Source organism: Nelusetta ayraudi, unplaced genomic scaffold, assembly GCF_046127955.1.
Source record: "Nelusetta ayraudi isolate G7.1 ecotype Tasmania unplaced genomic scaffold, CSIRO-AGI_Nayr_v1 ptg000042l, whole genome shotgun sequence".
Taxonomy (NCBI): domain Eukaryota; kingdom Metazoa; phylum Chordata; class Actinopteri; order Tetraodontiformes; family Monacanthidae; genus Nelusetta; species Nelusetta ayraudi.
Genome location: NW_027466092.1, coordinates 16,342,501 through 16,361,210, shown reverse-complemented (window position 1 = coordinate 16,361,210; position 18,710 = coordinate 16,342,501). Strand labels below are relative to the sequence as shown.

Below are 18,710 nucleotides of genomic sequence, written 5' to 3'. Positions count from 1 at the left end.
GTAAAAATGTGCCCAAAAGGCAGATTATTTATTTATTAATGTTTTCTTTTTATCAGTGACTATTAATGTTTGTTTGGCACATGCTATTAGCTATGACTGCAGAGTTCATCACATCTTATTCACATAGACCATACTTAAAATTATGTATGAGCTCATTGTCTGAGATTTAATGAAATGTATGGATAAACTGAACCGTTGTAATGTTACGAATAACAAACTGTTATGTTTATTTTATTGAATAATCAAGGAAATAATACAGTGATTTTTTCGGTGGTATGTTGAAAGTTCGTTGTATTTAATACACAACTAGAGCAGTCCTTAAAAAGTATCTAAAATTGTCAAGTGTCTGTGTTTTTTGAGTGGTATTACAAGAAGCACATTTCACCACAGATTTAGGGGTTCTTTGAACTTTTCTCCTCATCTGGCACAGCAACATGTTTTCCCCCCCATCTTGATCTGCCTATGTGCCCTCATCAGTGAGGGCAGCCGCTCTCATCTTCTCAGTTCTCTTATGTAACACTCAGTTAGTCAGGTTCTGGCCGACATCCAGGCCCTGTAGACAGAACTCATTTAAACTAGAGAATAGAGTCTATTTTTCAAGTTATATACACAAAGGAGATGCTGCGTATACTTATGTGCAAGGTAATACTGTTTAGCAGAATTGATTCCAATACTGATGTGTGGAAAAAAATGTTTTGTTTACAACTGACCAAATGTATTTAGGTACTTAACACAAGGAACTGTTTGAAGATGTGTTTGAGGACATTTGTCTCACACAACGGAGCTAAAAACGTTTGTGATAACTCTTCATTTTAATTCCATGTGTCTAAACTGATGACTAACACACAGAGGTGAAAACAGTTTTATCTACTGAGTAAATTTCATTCACAAAGGAAATAATTTGACCGTTCTCTCTTGAGTGAAACTGTTGCCAGTGCTTCCGCTGCAAAGTGAGTGTGAATGATGATATCCCCTTGGTACTGCTGTCTCATTGCTCTCTGCTTTGGGAATCTTCAAGTGACATGGAGCTAAAAACGTTCCCTGAAAAACCAATTAGGCGGAGGTTGGTAATCCTCGGGCCACAGGCTGCGTCAGTGGTGTCACAGTCGGAATCTGCTCCATACAAATAACACAATGTCCTCATCACTTCACTTCTTCTCTATTAAACATGAGTCTGATTGGACAAAGTCTCATTAAAAAGTACTATATTATATAGTATTCTAATACCATATTTGGGTTCTTATTGAGCACTATCCTGTCTTGTGAGATTGTTTTGTGACTCAGCAGCAACAGTCGTGACTGTGCACCTTCACCACACTTAAAGTTTGCTAAAAACACATCCCTAACCTTTGCACATGCCCTCAAAAACAAACACAATCACTCATTTCGATGAATTCCCTTAATTATGCGCAACAAATTTTCACATTTGCAATGCTTTGGTGTGATTAGCAGGTTTTGCTCTTCAGTGAGCTCGCCAAACTCAACATGAAGTGAGAGCTTCACCTCCACCTCTGTTAGGTAACTGGATTACAGCGAGTCCCATCTCCTCTCTCACTCCCTCTCAGCCTGGTTAACACTTCTTCTTTGGTGTCTAGCAGTCTCACACCTCAACAGGAGGCTCCTTGAAGAAAAACATCAAGCCAGATATTAAAGTTAGTTTGTGAGTTGCAGCTGTATTTTATGCTTGCATTGCACTCGCCAGTCAGGCAACTGCTTCAATAGTATGATTTATCTATTTAATGTTCAGGAAGCAGGAAAAACATTCAAGGCTTCTCCTCCTTTGGTAGTCATTTTGAACTTATTTTCCCACCGTTCTATGACACAATTTCCGTCTTTCGACAATCAAATGAGAAGGATTGCTGCATTTGTATGATTTATGCATGTGTATGTAAAAGTACAGCAATGCACAGACAGTATATTAAAAACCAAACTTGTTTAGTGAGAAGATACACAGATCCCAAGGAATTATTCTCTCTTTAAAGTCGATTTATAGAACAGAATAACCTCCATGTATTGTATTTACAAAAGTATTTTACAATTCAGTTAGTGAAACTTCAAATTGGAAACTGACCTCATATGTATTTACATGTAAAATTGTGTGGTGTGACTTTAAAAATGAAAGGAAATTTTATAATAACCTGTTTTCACTGTCTTTGTGGTCAAGGGGGCTTTTTGCAGATTGCAGCAGATCTCTCTCAACAAGACCGGACACCTGAGCTCTGCGCTCTGACATGGATTCCTGCAGCTCCCCCCTCAACCGCAGCCAGTCGCTGGCAAGTGGCCTGGAGAAGTCGTCGCCCGTGTGGAGGCAGCCGCACTCTCGCAGCAGCAGCACATTGTCATCGCCTCACTCCAGACAGGTGAGGGCTTAAAGCTCCTAAAGAAACACAGCCAGTAGTTTTCCTGATGAATTCTGACTTCAATTGTTAAGAAAGACAAAATCTTATCTTTTTGCTGACTTGTTTAGTGTTACTGCGATGAAAATGTTGGGTGAATAGTTGAGACAAATAAAAGTGTTATGTGAATGGTTTAAAAACCACCAAAGTGAGGCAGGTAAAAAGTTTGTATGTGTTACCTATTTTCCGATATGAGATTGTTGGGGATTGGGAAATGCCTCACAGCTAAAGATTAAGTAGTATTCTCCTTATGTAACTTAAAAATAATATTATCTTGTAGCATGGACTTACTTTTAGTATATAACAAGGGTTATATCAATAAAGCGTGTGTAAATGTGTCTTGGCTCGAACCATTGAACCGTGTGTGATGTCACACTACATACAGATGGTCAAAGACTGGGAGGTGGTTGACGACCTGCAGGGAGAGGTAAACGCAGGAGACAGTCCTGGAGATCTGACCACACCAGGTATCTGCGAGGGGTATCTCCTCAAGAGGAGGAAGTGGCCTCTGAAAGGATGGCACAAGGTGAGACTTTCCATCTATCCATCCATCCATCCATCCATCCAGCCATCCATCCATCCTGCCCTCTGAGCTTTTGGATCAAACTAAATATATGATGTCTGATGTCTCTTTCAGCGATACTTTGTGTTGGAAACAGGGATCTTGCGCTACTCCAAAAGCCAGCAAGACGTGAGTCCACTCACACGTTAAGCCCTTAATTTCACCTGCTGGAGCTGAAGGAAAACCATCTTCTGCAACATCTTTCTGCTCCAGGTCTCCAGGGGAAGAGTCCAGGGCTCGCTGGATGTCAGCCGTGCGGTCATGTCGATAAACAAGAAGTCAAATCGCATTGACTTGGATGCAGGCGACATCCTCTATCACATGAAGGTCAGTGCACTCCGTGGAAATTACTTCAGTGATGCTTCTGAAAAAAAAAAAAAAAAAAAAAGACTAACGGAGTCTTTTCTCAGGCAAAGAGTCATGACCTCTTCTACATTTGGGTAACTAAGCTGCAAGCGCATCGGTCCTTCAAGAGGAACGAGGCGACACAGGCGAGCAGTTTGCTCCAGGTTTTGCCCCATTGCACCGCTGTTGGACTGGCTCAGAGGAATGGAGATCTGGTGATTAACAGATGAATAACACACCCAAAGCCACTGCAAAAAACTGGGAAGTAACTCAGAGTTAAGGCTTTGGAATTAACTGCCGTATCTTTCTGCAGCAGAACTCTGCACGGCTGCTGGAATCAGCTGTGACGTCAGGAGGGCTGCCTTCAGCCAACACAGCAGTGAATAAAAAAGTATCTGCCTGGTTGCAGCAAAGTTACAACTCAGACAACTGCGTTCAAGGTAGTTTTCAATAAAAATTCATAAAATACAGTATTGGATTTGGTATTGGTAGAAATATCCATGACAAAGTCCTGATAAATGAGACCTTTCTGTCTTTTTCTGGAATCACTGGAGCAATAAACACCTTCCATGTCTTCTCCCAGAGTTGAACCGATGTCACTTGGATCTTTCCGAGCTCAACCGCCTAATCCAGGGTTTGCAGGGCCTGGAGGTGGGCCAGGCTTTCACTAACGGGGATCTAAAGCGCATCATAAGCACACAGGTTGGGTTCCCTTGATTAAACAGCCTGAGCAAATCCTGCATCTGTTCTCATCAGTATCGCATGCAGATTAAGCGTGACACTGCCACCACTGTTTGCCCAGAATCTTTCACTGGAGAAACCGAAAAGGCCGAGGTCTGCAAAGATGTGGGGCCACTCTCGCACGCTTTCCAGAGTCGAGGCCCTGGGAATGGTAAGAATGGTCCGTGACATCCCCTCTCCCTCCTCAATTTAAATCACTTTCATTTCTATCTGTTTGTGGCCATTGTCTGCTTTTACACAGGTTGAAGAATACTTAAAATCTTTGTTTTTGTTTTATTCTACACTAAATTATAAGTATTTAGCATTCTAACTGTCAAGTAACATTTTGGGGTCTCTCTTTAATTCAAAGCCTGTTCGTGGGATTACTAAATCGGTGAGTTTCTTGGCAGTGGGAATTCCTTAACAGAATCGGTCTTGACAGGTTCTTGATTGCTATTTTTTAAAACAAGAAAACAGAGTCGCCCTTAATATGAATTAAAATGAAGTCTGAAATAGCAATATCAATGGATGGATGGAAGGATGAGCTTATGTGATGCTGACATGATGATGCAATGTTTTGTTACACAGAAGATGACAGTGGCTATTTTTGTCCGTGTGCTATAATACTAGCCTAGATCAGGTTAATGCAGCGTTGCCAACTTTGGGTACCTGCCTGAGTGACATTTTGTTCATTATTCATGCGCACACTCAATCATGGCGCATACTTTGACTCATTTCACTAAAAAGCATGTGGCTTGCAGAAGTTATAACAATCAAGTAGTGTGACACATTAAAAGCGTGTGTCACACGGCAGAAGCGGGAGAGTTGGCAACCCTGGTTAATGTGACTTAAACATACGTAACGTAATGTAATCTGATGCTAACCCTGGAAGTTTGCTTCCCACCACAACAAAAATATTTTGCAATAGCTAAAAGTTTTGCTTGAGTGGCTGACTCATTACTTAAACAACTTAGGAAGTCATAAGAACTGAATGTATGAACTCTCTTGGTTAATATTAACCTATTGCTAATTCTATTCTTTATATTAGATCCAACTTTAGCTATGACACCTATTTGTTTTTTTGTTTTTATAATCAAAACATACATATAGAAATAACAGTGTATCAACTAGCAGGCTAAAATGCCAATGAGCTGAAATTACTTCTTGGGATGTTAGTCTGGCTGATTTGCTAACTTGGCTAACCAACTGCTAGTTTTTGACCTAATCCATTGTGTGTGGGGGAGTGGTTCTTCATCCATGTGTTAAATTATCTTGGGTGAGTTTGTATATTGTAGCAAGAATTCTGAGCCCTGAGAAATTGCTGATCGACACAACCCAACTCAATCTACTCCAGCTGTCGTCCAGTCATCTGAACAGCTCCTCTCACCTTGGAGCTTCGGTTCCATGCATACCGGACTATGTCTACTCCCAGTTGACTCCTCCTACAGTTACATTGTCCCCCGAAGGCAAGAAGATCCAGCAGGACATCTGTGTCATTTCACAACGAGGTCAGTGAAAAAAATATACAAAGAGTACAAAGCACATTTAAGAAAGCTGAATTGACACTTTGTTATGTCTTATCCTTCTCCAGTGCTCGCTTCCTTGAAGTCAGTGCATGAAACTCTGTCCCAGGAGAGGCAGAAGGTGCAGGAAGTCTGGGATGCCAATAACGTCCACAACTCAAACACATTAGCTGAAGTGAGATTCACACTGCACAATGTCATCTGGTTTCACTGGTACATTTCCCCTGTTGGTTTCTTATTTGCCTCCCCCTCGATCAACAGCCTTCAGCCGTGAGTAATTTATCTCAAGGGCCTCCTTCAGTGGCAGACTCTGCTGCTGAGTACTTTGACGCCAGTGATGACGTACTTTGTGGTAGTTCCTCTGAGTTGTCTGATGAATCGGGGCTTAGTGATGGAAGCACCACCAATTCAGAGCCAGAGGAAGGGCATGGTAAGTAGAAACATGTAGTATCAATTATAAATTCAATTTTAGCTGAGCTAAAACTTTAGTCTCTGTGGAAATTAAACATGGAGTACCGATGAATGGCACTCAAATGTCAATGCAATGCACCTATGTTTTCTGTGAAAGCCTCAGCCACCCGGAAGTACCGCGTGAGCATTTCCAAGACTCCAAACTCCATTGTTCCCAAGAGCAATGGCAAAAGAACAACGCTCCCCGCTGTCTGTCCAGACAACAGCCATGTGGGACTCATGGCCATCCTTTACAACAACATAGGCAAGTAACCAGCAGCAATTTTGTTGTGTGGATGCACAGCAGATTTACTAAAGGCGCTGTTTCTTTAACTTTCCTCAGGTAAAGACTTAGCTCGAGTGTCCATGCCTGCTGCCCTCAATGAACCTGTGAATCTGCTACAGAGATTGTGCGAAGAGCTGGAGTACAGTGAACTCCTGGATACTGCCAACAACACGGCAGACCCCTACCAACGGATGGTAGGAAAGGATGCACAGTGATGCAGATCGATGCGGTTGTAGAACAACCCTGAGAGATCTTGGTGCACACCTGGTATTTGCTGAACAGATGCTGAGCGTTAATATTTGATCCGCTCCAGGTTTACATCGCTGCCTTTGCCATCTCTGGATACTCCACGGCGACATTCAGAAACCGCTACAAGCCCTTCAACCCAGTGTTGGGAGAGACGTACGAGTGCATCCGAGAGGACCGCGGCTTCCACTACATCAGCGAGCAGGTTGAACTTTCACTGACAAATGTATTACAGTAAACATTTGCGATTTCTAGCCATTGGGTGTGACTTGCAATTTTGGGCCGTGTGATGGTTTGGGCCCAACTCCCATACTATTATTAACGGTATCCTCTCGGGCACTCTATGACTGAGTCCATAGTATTGTACATGTTTGCCCTCCCAGTTTTGTTATATACAAAACCAGCCCTGTCAGGATAAAGTCATGGTTGGCACAAATCTTCTCAATAGAGTTAACTAAAAAGTCCTGGAAACCCTACGAGAAACCCTCCTTTGCATTTGATCAGGTGTGTCACCATCCACCCATCTCTGCCTGCCATGCTGACTCTGAGAATTTCTCCTTCTGGCAAGGTGAGACTTATTCTGTCAATATCTAGCCTTGATCTTAATTAATTTTGAAAATGCTTTTGTATTACAAGCAGTTTGTATGTTCCTTAACAGACCAGCGATGGAAGAATAAATTCTGGGGCAAATCACTTGAGATTCTGCCAACAGGGATGGTGAATGTCACTCTGCCCAGGTAAATAGTCCATGCTCATGCTGGAAAATCTGAAAACATCACAGTCTATGTGATGAGCCAATTAATGTGGAATCCTTGGTGGATTTTTAATGTTGTCGGCAGGAATGGAGACCACTATGAGTGGAACAAAGTAGTGACCTGCATCCATAACGTACTAAGCCAGCAGCGATACCTGGAGCATTACGGAGAGGTCACCATCCGCAACCTCAAGAGCAACGTGTGCACCTGCAAGATCACCTTTGTCAAGGTTGTACTTCCTCCAGTGTTTTGCAAGTTGGGTTTGTTTTCACCATATCTGACAAATATGGGTCTCTCTCAAAGTCACGCTACTGGGGCTCAGACACAAACAAGAACGAGGTGCAGGGTACAGTGCTGGATCAGAGTGGGAGCGTCATACACCGCTTTGGTGGTCTGTGGCACGAGGGCATCTTCTGCGACACTCTACCCACACCGAAGTGTGTCTGGAAGCCAAGTGAGTGTGTGAGAGTCACTTATCTATCTATCTATCTATCTATCTATCTATCTATCTATCTATCTATCTATCTATCCATCCAACCACCCACCAACCCACCCACCCATCCATCCCTCCATCCATCCATCATCCAGGCAGCCAGCAATAATTCATCCACCCATCTATCATTCATCCAACATCCATCCATCCATCCATCCATCCATCCATCCATCCATCCATCCATCCATCCATCCATGTCACACTTTGGTTTGCTTCTATTCCAACCATCTGTTAACAATTCAGAGGAGATTTTTTTTCTGATTGGATCTGCGAGACCTCAGTCTGGAAATATCAGCAGTCCAGTAGCTTTAAAAAAAGATGACCAATCACAAGGTCACAAGTTGAACTCAACCGCATGAAGTGTGTAACTTTCAATTGGAGTTGCAGCCTAAAGAGGTTCCAGAAATATCGCAAGCAGATGCTATTTCCCATTACATTCTGTCAACCCAACCTCCCAATTAAATCTAGTTACAGAAGGAATTGTAGTGAAAACAGTCAAACAAAAACTTGATTTGGCTACATTCTTTATATATATTTGTGTGGCTGAGGGGTTTACAGATGGGTCAGGTGAATGATTTATGGCTATTTGCTGCCAGAACTGTGTAAATCCAAGCGAAAAGTTTGTGCTGGGCTCAACTGCAGGCTTGTGTCACCCCACAGATCCCCAGCCAAAGGATCACCTCCTCTACTATGGCTTCTCCAACTTTGCCATGGAGCTGAATGAACTTTCCCCGGACCTGAAGCCTCTGCTACCCCCTACAGACAGCCGCTTGCGCCCTGACCAAAGGTGTGAAATGTTGGAGAAACAATACACTGTTATCAGAGTTGCATTCAGAGTCAATCCTGTTCATTTTTTTTATCATTCATTTTTGTGCTTTTACAGAATGCTGGAGGAGGGGAAAGTAGATGAGTCGGACAAACAGAAAGACGATATTGAGGAATATCAGCGGGAGCACAGGAAAGAGCTGGCCAAACGGGGTGAAGAACATCTTCCACGGTTCTTCAAGTGAGCTCAGTTCTTATTTCCCCCAACTGATCCATGAAACAAACTTATGATTGTAACTTAAAACTTATCTTATCTGCTTGCTGCTCTATTGTGGCTCTACCCTTGTAATTGCCATTTTCAGTTTCAGTTTCTAAACAACCATTTATCAATATTAATATTAAATAATATAACTGTTGGCATTAATATGATCACACAACTTGCTATGTACTTTTGATTATTTAACTATTCTAAAAAAAACATTAAAACTGTAATGACACTAAAACAAGTAACAAAATTATGACAAAATAATATCAATAATAAGTAAATATAATTGAAATGTGTGTATTTTTCTGCTCCTTCAGGAAAACCAAAGACTCCTGTGGGAGGGACGTGTGGTTGACTAACAACACTTACTGGAAGCTCCGAGAGAATCCAGGTTTTGCTAATGTTGACAACTTAACTTTATGGTGATGAGAATAAAGAAGTCAAACAAGCAAAAACACAAATGAGAAAGGGAGAATTATCATGATGTAATTTTTCTGTTCAGCATCGATGACCCGCCTTGAACGAGGAGTGACGATGGTGCTGATGTTCTCTTCCAATTCATGCTGTGTTGCCTGTGACTGGCTCATGGGAAACAGCCAATTTATTTAGAATGCAGCTCTGACCATGAGCCATTTTTTGTAATGTTACTTATTTTTGTTAGGTAATTTGAATCAATGTTTTTTGCGATTTTTTTAGGCTACAAAGATGAAACAATTTTAAGTTAGCTGTCATTTTTTCACGAGAAATGAACAAGCTTCTTCTTAAAGTTACTATTATTTCACAAGAACTGTGACATGACACATGACAACATAACAATGGTGCACGATGGTAGCCATCTCACAGCAACAAAGTAATGGGTTAATTCCCAGGCCTGGGGCCTTTCTGAATAGAGTTTGTGTGCTATCCTGTGTCTGTGTGGGCTCTCTCCCTCCGTCCACAGACGTGCGCATAAGACTAACTGGCAACTCTAAATTTTTCATAGGTGTGAGTTTGAGTGTGAGTGTGGAATTGTCCTCCTGATGTGACCCAGTGATAAACTGGTGACTTGGCCATTGTGTAATCCTGCCTTTGCTCAATGTTAGCTGGTCTCGGCTTCAGCCCCCCCATGACCCTGAGGGCAGGATGTCAGAATGGTTATGAAATGGAAATGAATTGTTTGGATATACACCACTGCTGGGCTGCCCCCATCTTCTAAATACTTGAATGACTGCAGTTACTTGATTGTTTTCTTTTCCCTGGAAACTAAACTGAACATTGCTGCCGATGAAATGCAATGCTAGACTGATTATGAAACTGCATTTGTATGAGGAGTAATTGCCAGCTGTGTAAGTTTCAGAAGGTATACAATATGCTGTGTTTTCTGTCATTTGTAGTAAAATGAATATCCAGCTGGTTGGAGTCATATTTATGCAACACATTAAAGTGTCAACGTCACAGTTGTGTTTTTATCTTTTCTAATGGATTTATTTACTGTATTCTAACATTGAACATCTAGTTGTTTACGTGTGTCTTACAGTATGCATTTAGTTTCATGGGAAGATCTTTTTACGTCTTACCTCTTCGCACAAAACTCTTCCCATGAAAAAGTGAGATTTTCAGTGACTCAGCAAAAAAACAAAACAAAAAAAAGCTGGCAGTTAATGTGTAGACTTAAATTTTATTATTAATAAAAAACTACAGTACAATACACAAATATGCCACCTTTTAATAAATAACAGTTTCACTCATCAGAAATCTTCTTCCCTTGTTTGCGCATCACATTTCATAAGGTTTCCGTGTCAGAGTCAAAGAAGCCTATGCAGCTCCCTTCACATAACAGTGCACATTAAAAAATACAGACACAAAAAAGAAAAAAAAGGAAAAATACAAAGGTTAAAACAAAACAAAACAAAACAAAACAAAACAAAACAAAACAAAACATGATTGTTTGATCTCACTGGTCTCCACTTCTTCCACCCTTTTTCTGTACAGCACATCAACTTTTTTTTCTTTTTTCCGGAGGGAAAGCTTGTGTTCAAAGACAACGCATACTCTTGGGAAACGGAGGTATTGAAGGTTTAAAGATTGACTCAAAGTTGATTGCAATAGCCGGAGAGATCCAGCAGGGGGCGTTCCTGAGGCGTCAGGGAGCATTTTGATGCCGCTGTTTGCCCTAAATTCAAGTGCATCGTCACCAGGTGAACATAACACATTAAATAAATACACTGACCCTGTTTTGGTGGTTGTTGCGAGTTATTCTCAACCAATTCAGTTTCATATTAATTGCACTTAAATAGCTATTAAGATAATCATTATATAAAACATCATTTGAATTGTTTTGCCCAATCATGCCCTTTCTGTCTTTTTCTTAAAAAAAATAAAAAATAAAAAAAGTTCTGATAGTTAAATGACCCTTTCCCCTAGTTTGCATCATGATTAAGAACATTTCCATCGAGTGCTTCAAAGTAACGGGCCTTGAACACCCTTGTGTGTCTAGTTTAATTGTCTTTGACTCCAGTTTAAGTCTCTGTTTTAGTACAGTGCTAATATAAAACCACTTTACAATGTATGCTCACAATTTGCATGATTTTTTTTTGTCAGGATTTGTGCAAAAACTGCACTAACTTGACTGGCTGGGCTAGCTGTTTGCCATGCGCCTTAAGTTATTAGGCTAAGCTAAGCCAACTAGCATTAATCTTAAATTATACACATGCAGAAGTGAAGCAGCAGGATTGATCTGAGACTCTGAGGACCTGCTTTTGAAACGCTACGATAGACACAACTAGAACAAAGTGTAAACTGCTTCTCACTGTGGATTTTCTTTTTTTTTTTAAATGGTTAGATTTAGTTTCTTGCAGATTCCATCCTTTTTAGCGCTTGCGGGCTAAGTGCCCGCTAACCCTCCAATCTGGTGTTGTGTGAGTAGCCACTGGCTGCTGACTGGAGAGTGACAAGCAGATCGGTGATCGGCTTCACTCTTCATCACTGACAGTGGGCCAAAGGTTGGGCCACTGCCAACCAACTGCTATCACCACCACACACATCATTGTGGTCACTCTGCACTTCCTTTTGACGGTGGTCACATCCGTTTACCTGCATTCTTAATCGTAGACGGCCTTCTTCTTTGTCACCTTTGCAACAAATTTACGTGTCCAAACTCAGGCGGTGCGTCATCTAATTTGAACAAAGGTAAGAAAAAGCAGAGGGAGGGGCTGTTTTGCCAATAAAGCTTTCCAATTATGTTGGTATTGATGCCAGTAATGATCAGAAGCTTTATCTGTGTGTGTGTGTCAGCTGATTGCTATGGGGCCCTGTTAAGCAAACTGTTAAGTGGATGTTGTTCATGCCTGATCTTTCATCATCACCAGTTGATGTCTCTGAGTGTTCTTGAAGGTAGAAGCAACAGGAGGAGTCGAGGTTAGTCTTCGACTGGATACAAGTTATGGATTTCATTGGGATGCCTGGTACTCCTGAATCAAAACTGTCTGAATAAAAAATAAAATGACCTATTTTCTGGGGAGTAACAGAACGTTCTGTTGTTTTTTTTCTCTTATTGCCCCATCAGTCAAAATATATCAAGTCAGTGTCCTAACAGCAATATTTTACAATACATCTTTGTTAATTTTGCTGAAAAGTAATTGTCATGAAATAAATTTATTGAGGTAATTGGGAAAATTGAAACATTTATCTTTTTTTTTTTTTTTTTTTTTAATAACGTCAAACAAATTCAGCTGTATCTACATGAGCGGAGGACTTTATCTTACAAAGACCAATAGTTACAGAAAACCTGTAGATGTAAAATTTGATCCCAGATCATCAACGGGATCTTTTTCAGTGTGTTTGCTGCCTCTGAGTTAATTCACCAACTTCTTTCCTGATGTCGAAGAAGTGAAGGCAGCTCCACTCCCTCTGTGGCTGCTGATTTAGATAACATTGTCCCAGCTGCCTTAAATTGGATTAGCGGCCACACTTGAATGCACCTCCTTCCTAATCCCCATTAACCTCCTGACATGGGTCCGCTCTGGCCTGTGCGCGGTGGGCCTGCACCGCTCCTCTCTCTCCACCGGCTGGAGCTGCAGTGAACCCATCCCACCTGTTTGGCTGAGGGAGGGGCTGAGTTGCAAGGGTTCATGGTGAGGAGGCGCTCGGTGGCAGTGAAAAGCTGAGGTTGAGACGGGATGAGACGAGACAGAGCCAACGTAGACGGGGAGAGTTTGTGATAAGGATGGACAATCCCTGCAGGCGTCTGTCAGCCGCCAGATATGCAGATCATTTTTTTCCCCCCGCATGTGTGTGTTCGTGTGTGTGTGTGTGTGTGTGTGTGTGTGTGTGTGTGTGTTTGTGTGTGTGTGTGTTCCACAGGCCGAAGTCACAGGTCTGCTTGTCCGTGTGGTGGTGTCCAGGTGACTGGAGGGCAGCGTCGCAGTCACCTCCACTCACTTCTGCCCAACGTTTGACAGGAAGCCCTAAAAGTTCTTCCTGTAATAATTTGACACTTTGCAGAGGAAACTTTATTGTCCGCGGCCTGAGCTTGAGATTCATCGCCAGACTTGACCTGACTGGACCGGGCTGTACTGGGACGAAGCTGTCTGCCACTGTGGCTGTTGCCCTCAGTGGGTGTAGTAGCCATAGTAGTCGGCGTCGCTGCTGGTGTCCTTCTCGCAGGCCTCCCCGCTGCGCGGCGGAAGCGGGGAGTTTTCAGTGCTGGACGTGTAAGGCGACACCCTCCTCTTCTTGTTTTCGCCCATGCTGCCCTCAAACAAGCCCGAGTCGCCCGAGGTGGCCGACTTGACAGAGGTGGGTTCGTGCCAGGGGTCCTCCCCCACCGCCTCCGTGCTGTCTTTGGGCTTGTCCGGCAGCAGGGACGCCTGCAGGGGCTCCAGCATTGAGGTAGGGTGCAGCCTGGGGTGACCCGGCGACGTGGACGAAGAGGAGGAGGGCGACGTGGACGATATGGGTCGGAACCAGCTGAGATTCTTGCTGGGGTGGCTGAGGTACTGAGGAGTGGGCCGGCTGGTGGCCCAGCCCACCGAGGTGACGCCTGAGACGGACATGCTCGTGGTGGCAAACGGGTGGTCTGGGTAGTAGCCCAGGGGGTGGTGGTGGTGGTGGGCCGACGTCTGCAAGGGGAAGGGCTTGTAGAAAGTGTTCCCGGAGAAGTCGCCCTCGTACGAGGAGGGGAAGTCCAATCGGTTGGGGGGCACGGCCTGCTGGGGGGGCAGGTACCAGCGGCTGTGGGAGCTCGGGCTGGACGAGGGGTCTTTGTGCTGCTGGCCCAGGCCCACCGCCTCCCGGCCGTAGAAGCGGTTCTGGGACAGCGGGCTCATGTACTGCTCGGAGAGGTAGCCCGGGGCGTAGCAGCTCCCCGCCAGCAGCTGCTGGCTTTCGGTGGGGGAGGGGGTGAGGCGGTCAGACTCAGGAGGTGCGTACACGCTGAGCAAGGGAGAGGGAGAGGAGGTGAGGGGTGGTGGGTATTCGAGTAGGTGGGGGACAGAGGAGAGAACAGAGAGAGCGTAAGAAGAGAGGAGAAAAAAAGACACACAAGCTGCTTCCTGCCAAAACCTCAAGCCAACTCGCAGCGCCTCTCACCCTGCGTCGCTGGCTGCGCTGCTGCAGCCTCTGTTGCCATTATTAAACCAAAGATAGTGGAACATTTTACCGGCAAGAATTGACATCACCGCTTTCATGAGTGCAAAAATATAGCGGGTCTCGAGTGTGCACTCACGTGTCGTAGTTGTCACGGAAACCTTTGGCGAAGGGGTTGTGGTCGATTTTCAGCTGGGTGATCTTTGGCCAAAGGGAGGACAAAGGATGAAGAAGCATGAAGATGGAAGATAAATATGTCAATGTAAGATTCAAGATCTTTATCGTCATGACGCAAGGTCGGTGGAATTTTGAGGAGCCTCTTGGCTTTGACGTAGAAAATAGAAGTAGAAAAAATTAAATTAGAGATATGCACGCAAGTTGCTTGTTTTGTTTTATTGATAGAAATATAGCACACAAATGTGTTTAAAAAATAAGATATTGAATATAAAATATATAAAACAATTCTATATTTACAGAAGGAAATGGAACAGAATTGTTCAAAGTGTCGATGAAGTGCATCATAGTGCAAGGTTGGACGTCTGTGTGTGTGTGAATGTGTATGCGTGCATGCATGTGTCAAAGAAGGTATGAGTCTCCCCCAGTGCGTGGCTGTAGGGGGTTGGGTGCCTGGTGTTTGCAGGCGCAACGAAAAACAGGAGGGAAGTGGAGCAGTCGGGTCGGCCGAGGTCAGCTGACTCTCAGCTGAACCCGGCCCACTGTATGCATGCTGCTGTTTACACTTACGCTAGGTTGTACAGAACGTAAATGAGGATTTGAATTTTTAACGACTGCATGTATTAAAGCAAAACGTCAATGTGAGACATGAGTCAGACATGAATCATTCAGCTCCAGACCAGGCCGAGATGTGTTTCACTGGAGTCGTGTGGGCTTTCATTATGATGGTTCTGGCTGACAGGGATCGAAATGTATCAAACTAAATAAAAAAATTAAAAAAATAAAGATAAAAATGGGGTTCATCATGTTGACTTACATCTGCGTTCTGGTAAGCAGTGACAGCGATGAACTGGGTCTCGGGGAAAATGAAGGTCTGAGCTTTGGACGGGAGGAAGGGGTCCTCAGAGCCGTCCTCCTTCACCTCCACCACGTGGAGACGGGGCTGGTACTTGTGCAGTGACTGGAGGACAATCATCTGAGCAGGAGACACGTGGACACACGCAGTCAGCACAAGGCCACCCGGGACCGCAGAGCTACGCCGCCGCTACGGAATGGAAGGTGTTTACCTGGCCCTGGTTGTTGTTGCCGCCCTTGTTGTTGGTCAGCTTGAGTTTGCTGAACGACACTTCCTGTCTCATCCAGTGAGCTCCAGTGTTCGGAGAATCAGGGTGCATGTACATCCTGTTTCCTGGAAGTTAAAACAAAGCACAGAAAGGCTGTTTTAATACATTTAGACGATCACGCAGCCCCATTCACTTGTTTACTTTGAAAGTTCAAACTTATCTTTACAATGTCAACAAAACAACAAGAAACAGTTGGAAACAAGCTCCGCCTGTTGCAATTTCACTTTTTTTTTCTTGCTACTGGCAGCGACCAACTTGAATCTGAATTTAAAGAAATGAAAAAAAAATGCCTTCAGACACTCTGATGCCCAAAGTTTCTGTGTTTTTAAGCTAACTGATTGCTGAAATGTTGAGTGCTAATTCCAAAAAGCTCTCATTGATTGTTGATGTTAAAAATCAAATTTTTCTTTTTCTTAATTTAGCGCATTTAGGCTAAAACTGTGAAAACTGTGAATACTTCCCAAATAGACAGACATGGGTTTTATTCAAAATAGGGATGAATGAAGACACACATTAACAGTTTTTAATGCAGCAGATGGAATGTTTCACTGATTGGTTTCACAAGTCAACCTGGGAGAAAGCCAGAAGGGAAGATTTGGTAGAGAAAGCACATTGAAAAAACTTTGCTGGCTGCCTGGATCGGACTGTCCCACTCACTCACAGTTTGTATTGGACTGGTGCTTCTTACTGGTGTGAAAAGTCACACTTGACGCACGTGAGTGGCGGGATGTGGCGTGTCGCATTGTTTCAGTGAACTCTTCGCAAAGCTGGGCTGGAGCAACGATAAACATTTGTTCTTCATGTCATGTGAGAAATGCCACACGCTATAGAAGATACTGCCCACACTGCAGCATAATACATTTAGCAGATAGTGACATTTTTAGATTCTTGGTTCTAGCAATTGTCAGTTTTATGCACAATATTCAAATTAATCAGCTGCATTGCAACATTAAAGTGCAGAATTTCTGCTTCAGCTCGAAGCCACAGCAACATGACAATGTCCACAGAAACCTCTCAGTCTGGTAGTGCACCATGCTGCAACCTCACAAACTCACCTAACACCTACCTTCCCTCACTGCAAATGACGCTCTGCTACGGTATTGCTAAACTAACCACTTCCTCACAACCCTCCTCCATGGCAGACACCTGTTTCTGCCTGCTGGATGGACCAGAGGTCATCCGCTGGTGTTTTATCACAGGGTTGTGATTCTCAGGCAAATTAGAGAAATTAAGTATAGCTTCCATGTCATGTGACCCATTGACTTTAACCAGATGCTCCATTATCTGTTATCACAATGACCAAGTAAGACACATTTTGTGATTTCTTTTTTAGATTTTACGATCTAAATCACTAAAAAGAACGCTCTATTACTCTCCAGAAGACAGTATATTTAACCCTCTGTTCACAGCCCTCAAACAAAAGCAGGAACACTCCATTTTAGCCTCCTTCTAAAACTGAGACAACAATAAGCAATGGACTTTTCTCATTTTTGGGGAAATAAATGACTTTTAAAAAAAGAAAAAATGGGCAAAGTGATTTTTTTCAATGCATTTCCATTCCAATTACCATTGTATTTTAAGCATTTCCCCGCCTCTTAATGGCATGTTACTCAGTGGCCTCAAACCTATACCTAATTCTTTACCTGAATTGAACAATTTCTATGGTATTCCATTCTATAATTACACCCTTAGGTGCAGTGGTTAGCACTGCCACCTCACAGCAAGAAACCTGTGGGTTCGATTGTGGGCCTGGGGCCTTTCTGTGTGGAGTTTGCATGTTCTTCCTGTGTCTGCGTGGCTTCTCTGGCTTCTGCCCACAGTCCAAAGACACGCATGTGAGGTGATTTGGAAACTCTAAATTGTCCGTAGGTGTGTGTGTGTGAGAGTGTGAATAGTTGTTTGTCTTTGTTTGTCTCTATGTGGCCCTGCGATGAACAGGCAACTTGTCCAGGGTGTCACCCTGCCTTCACCCTATGACAGCTGGGAGAGGCTCCAGCAGACCACTGTGACCCTGAGCTCAGGAAGAAGCTGCTTTTGAAAATGGATGGAATTCTACATAGAACATATTCTACGAAATCCAGCGTAAAAAAATAATAAAACAATGTAGCAATCTATTACATGTTTTCCACGTACCTGGCATGTTGCCCTCTGCTTTCCCACACTGGACCCATTTGCCACCCTGATACCTCCAGTGGTGCTGATCGGCCAAGACCACGTCCACGTACACATTATAGTGGACGGACGGATCCAGACCACTGATGTTGAAGCTCAAGAATGGGAACATCCTCCTGGACAGACACACAAAGGTAAAATGATTTGCACTCAGTTTTATGATAAAATGTTAGCAGAAAAACAAGAGATGAGTGGCGTAATGTTTTCCCCAACTAAGACAAAGGTTTGACCCAACAAAGACATGAATAGTGTTAATGTACGTCTTGATTCAAAGGTATTTCTAAAGCTCTATCCAGGCAAATTGAATGGGGATAAGAAGAGAAGAGTGGGATTTTTTTTTGTTGACCTTAAGACTAAGGGAGTAATGGACAGGAGGTGGAGCAGAAAGGCTGACAGGGGAGGCAACGAGTGTAGGTGAATATTTCATGCCGCTGTTAATAAAAAATGCCCTAGAAGCTGCTTCTGATTGCTGGAGCTTTACATGTTGAACTGAGTTTGATCACAGGGAGTCTCAGTGAGACGGGGTAAACTGGAGGTCAGGGCATCCCCGGGGCGCTGCTGCTCTGGGTCACTTCAACTGAGAGGAGGCACCAACAGACGCGAGACATGGACACCAAACAAGGCGAGTAAAATTTTATTTTATTTTTTTGCCATCTGATAACTTATTGCCACATCTGTTAATTTATTTATCCCACTAGTATCAGGAAAACGTTCATTGGGAAGATAAGGATAGGACATAGTAAGAGTTCACAGTGGCGGAAATAGACATTAAACTTTCAGCGCACGTGTTAGCACTCATTGCTAAGAAGTTCACTATTTCACATTACACAGGGGCAATGGTGCGACGGTGAAAGTGTCAACACATTAAC

General features: G+C 43.3%; 2 protein-coding genes across 2 annotated transcripts in view; one reads left to right on the top strand and one right to left on the bottom strand.

Annotated features, from left to right (window-relative positions):
* The first annotated feature begins 2,170 nt into the window (after positions 1-2,170).
* osbpl7 (oxysterol binding protein-like 7) lies at positions 2,171-10,230 on the top strand. The gene is given in 21 exon segments (XM_076035526.1): positions 2,171-2,360; positions 2,782-2,922; positions 3,034-3,087; positions 3,172-3,285; positions 3,369-3,578; positions 3,617-3,743; positions 3,887-4,005; positions 4,106-4,195; positions 5,378-5,531; positions 5,615-5,721; positions 5,808-5,976; positions 6,115-6,261; positions 6,340-6,476; positions 6,596-6,733; positions 7,033-7,096; positions 7,187-7,265; positions 7,368-7,512; positions 7,587-7,737; positions 8,437-8,563; positions 8,660-8,782; positions 9,124-10,230. Coding segments are annotated over 21 exon segments (2,634 nt in total). The 5' UTR covers positions 2,171-2,231; the 3' UTR covers positions 9,233-10,230.
* Positions 10,231-10,443: 213 nt separating this feature from the next.
* The window catches only part of tbx21 (T-box transcription factor 21), a 17,624-nt gene continuing 9,357 nt past the window's right edge, over positions 10,444-18,710 (bottom strand). The window contains exons 2-6 of the mRNA XM_076034899.1: positions 17,803-17,957; positions 15,613-15,734; positions 15,363-15,521; positions 14,511-14,572; positions 10,444-14,218 (exon numbers count right to left, since the gene is read on the bottom strand). Of these exons, the coding sequence (XP_075891014.1) occupies positions 13,396-14,218; positions 14,511-14,572; positions 15,363-15,521; positions 15,613-15,734; positions 17,803-17,957 (1,321 nt within the window). The 3' untranslated portion in view covers positions 10,444-13,395. The remainder of the gene's footprint in view (positions 14,219-14,510; positions 14,573-15,362; positions 15,522-15,612; positions 15,735-17,802; positions 17,958-18,710) is intronic.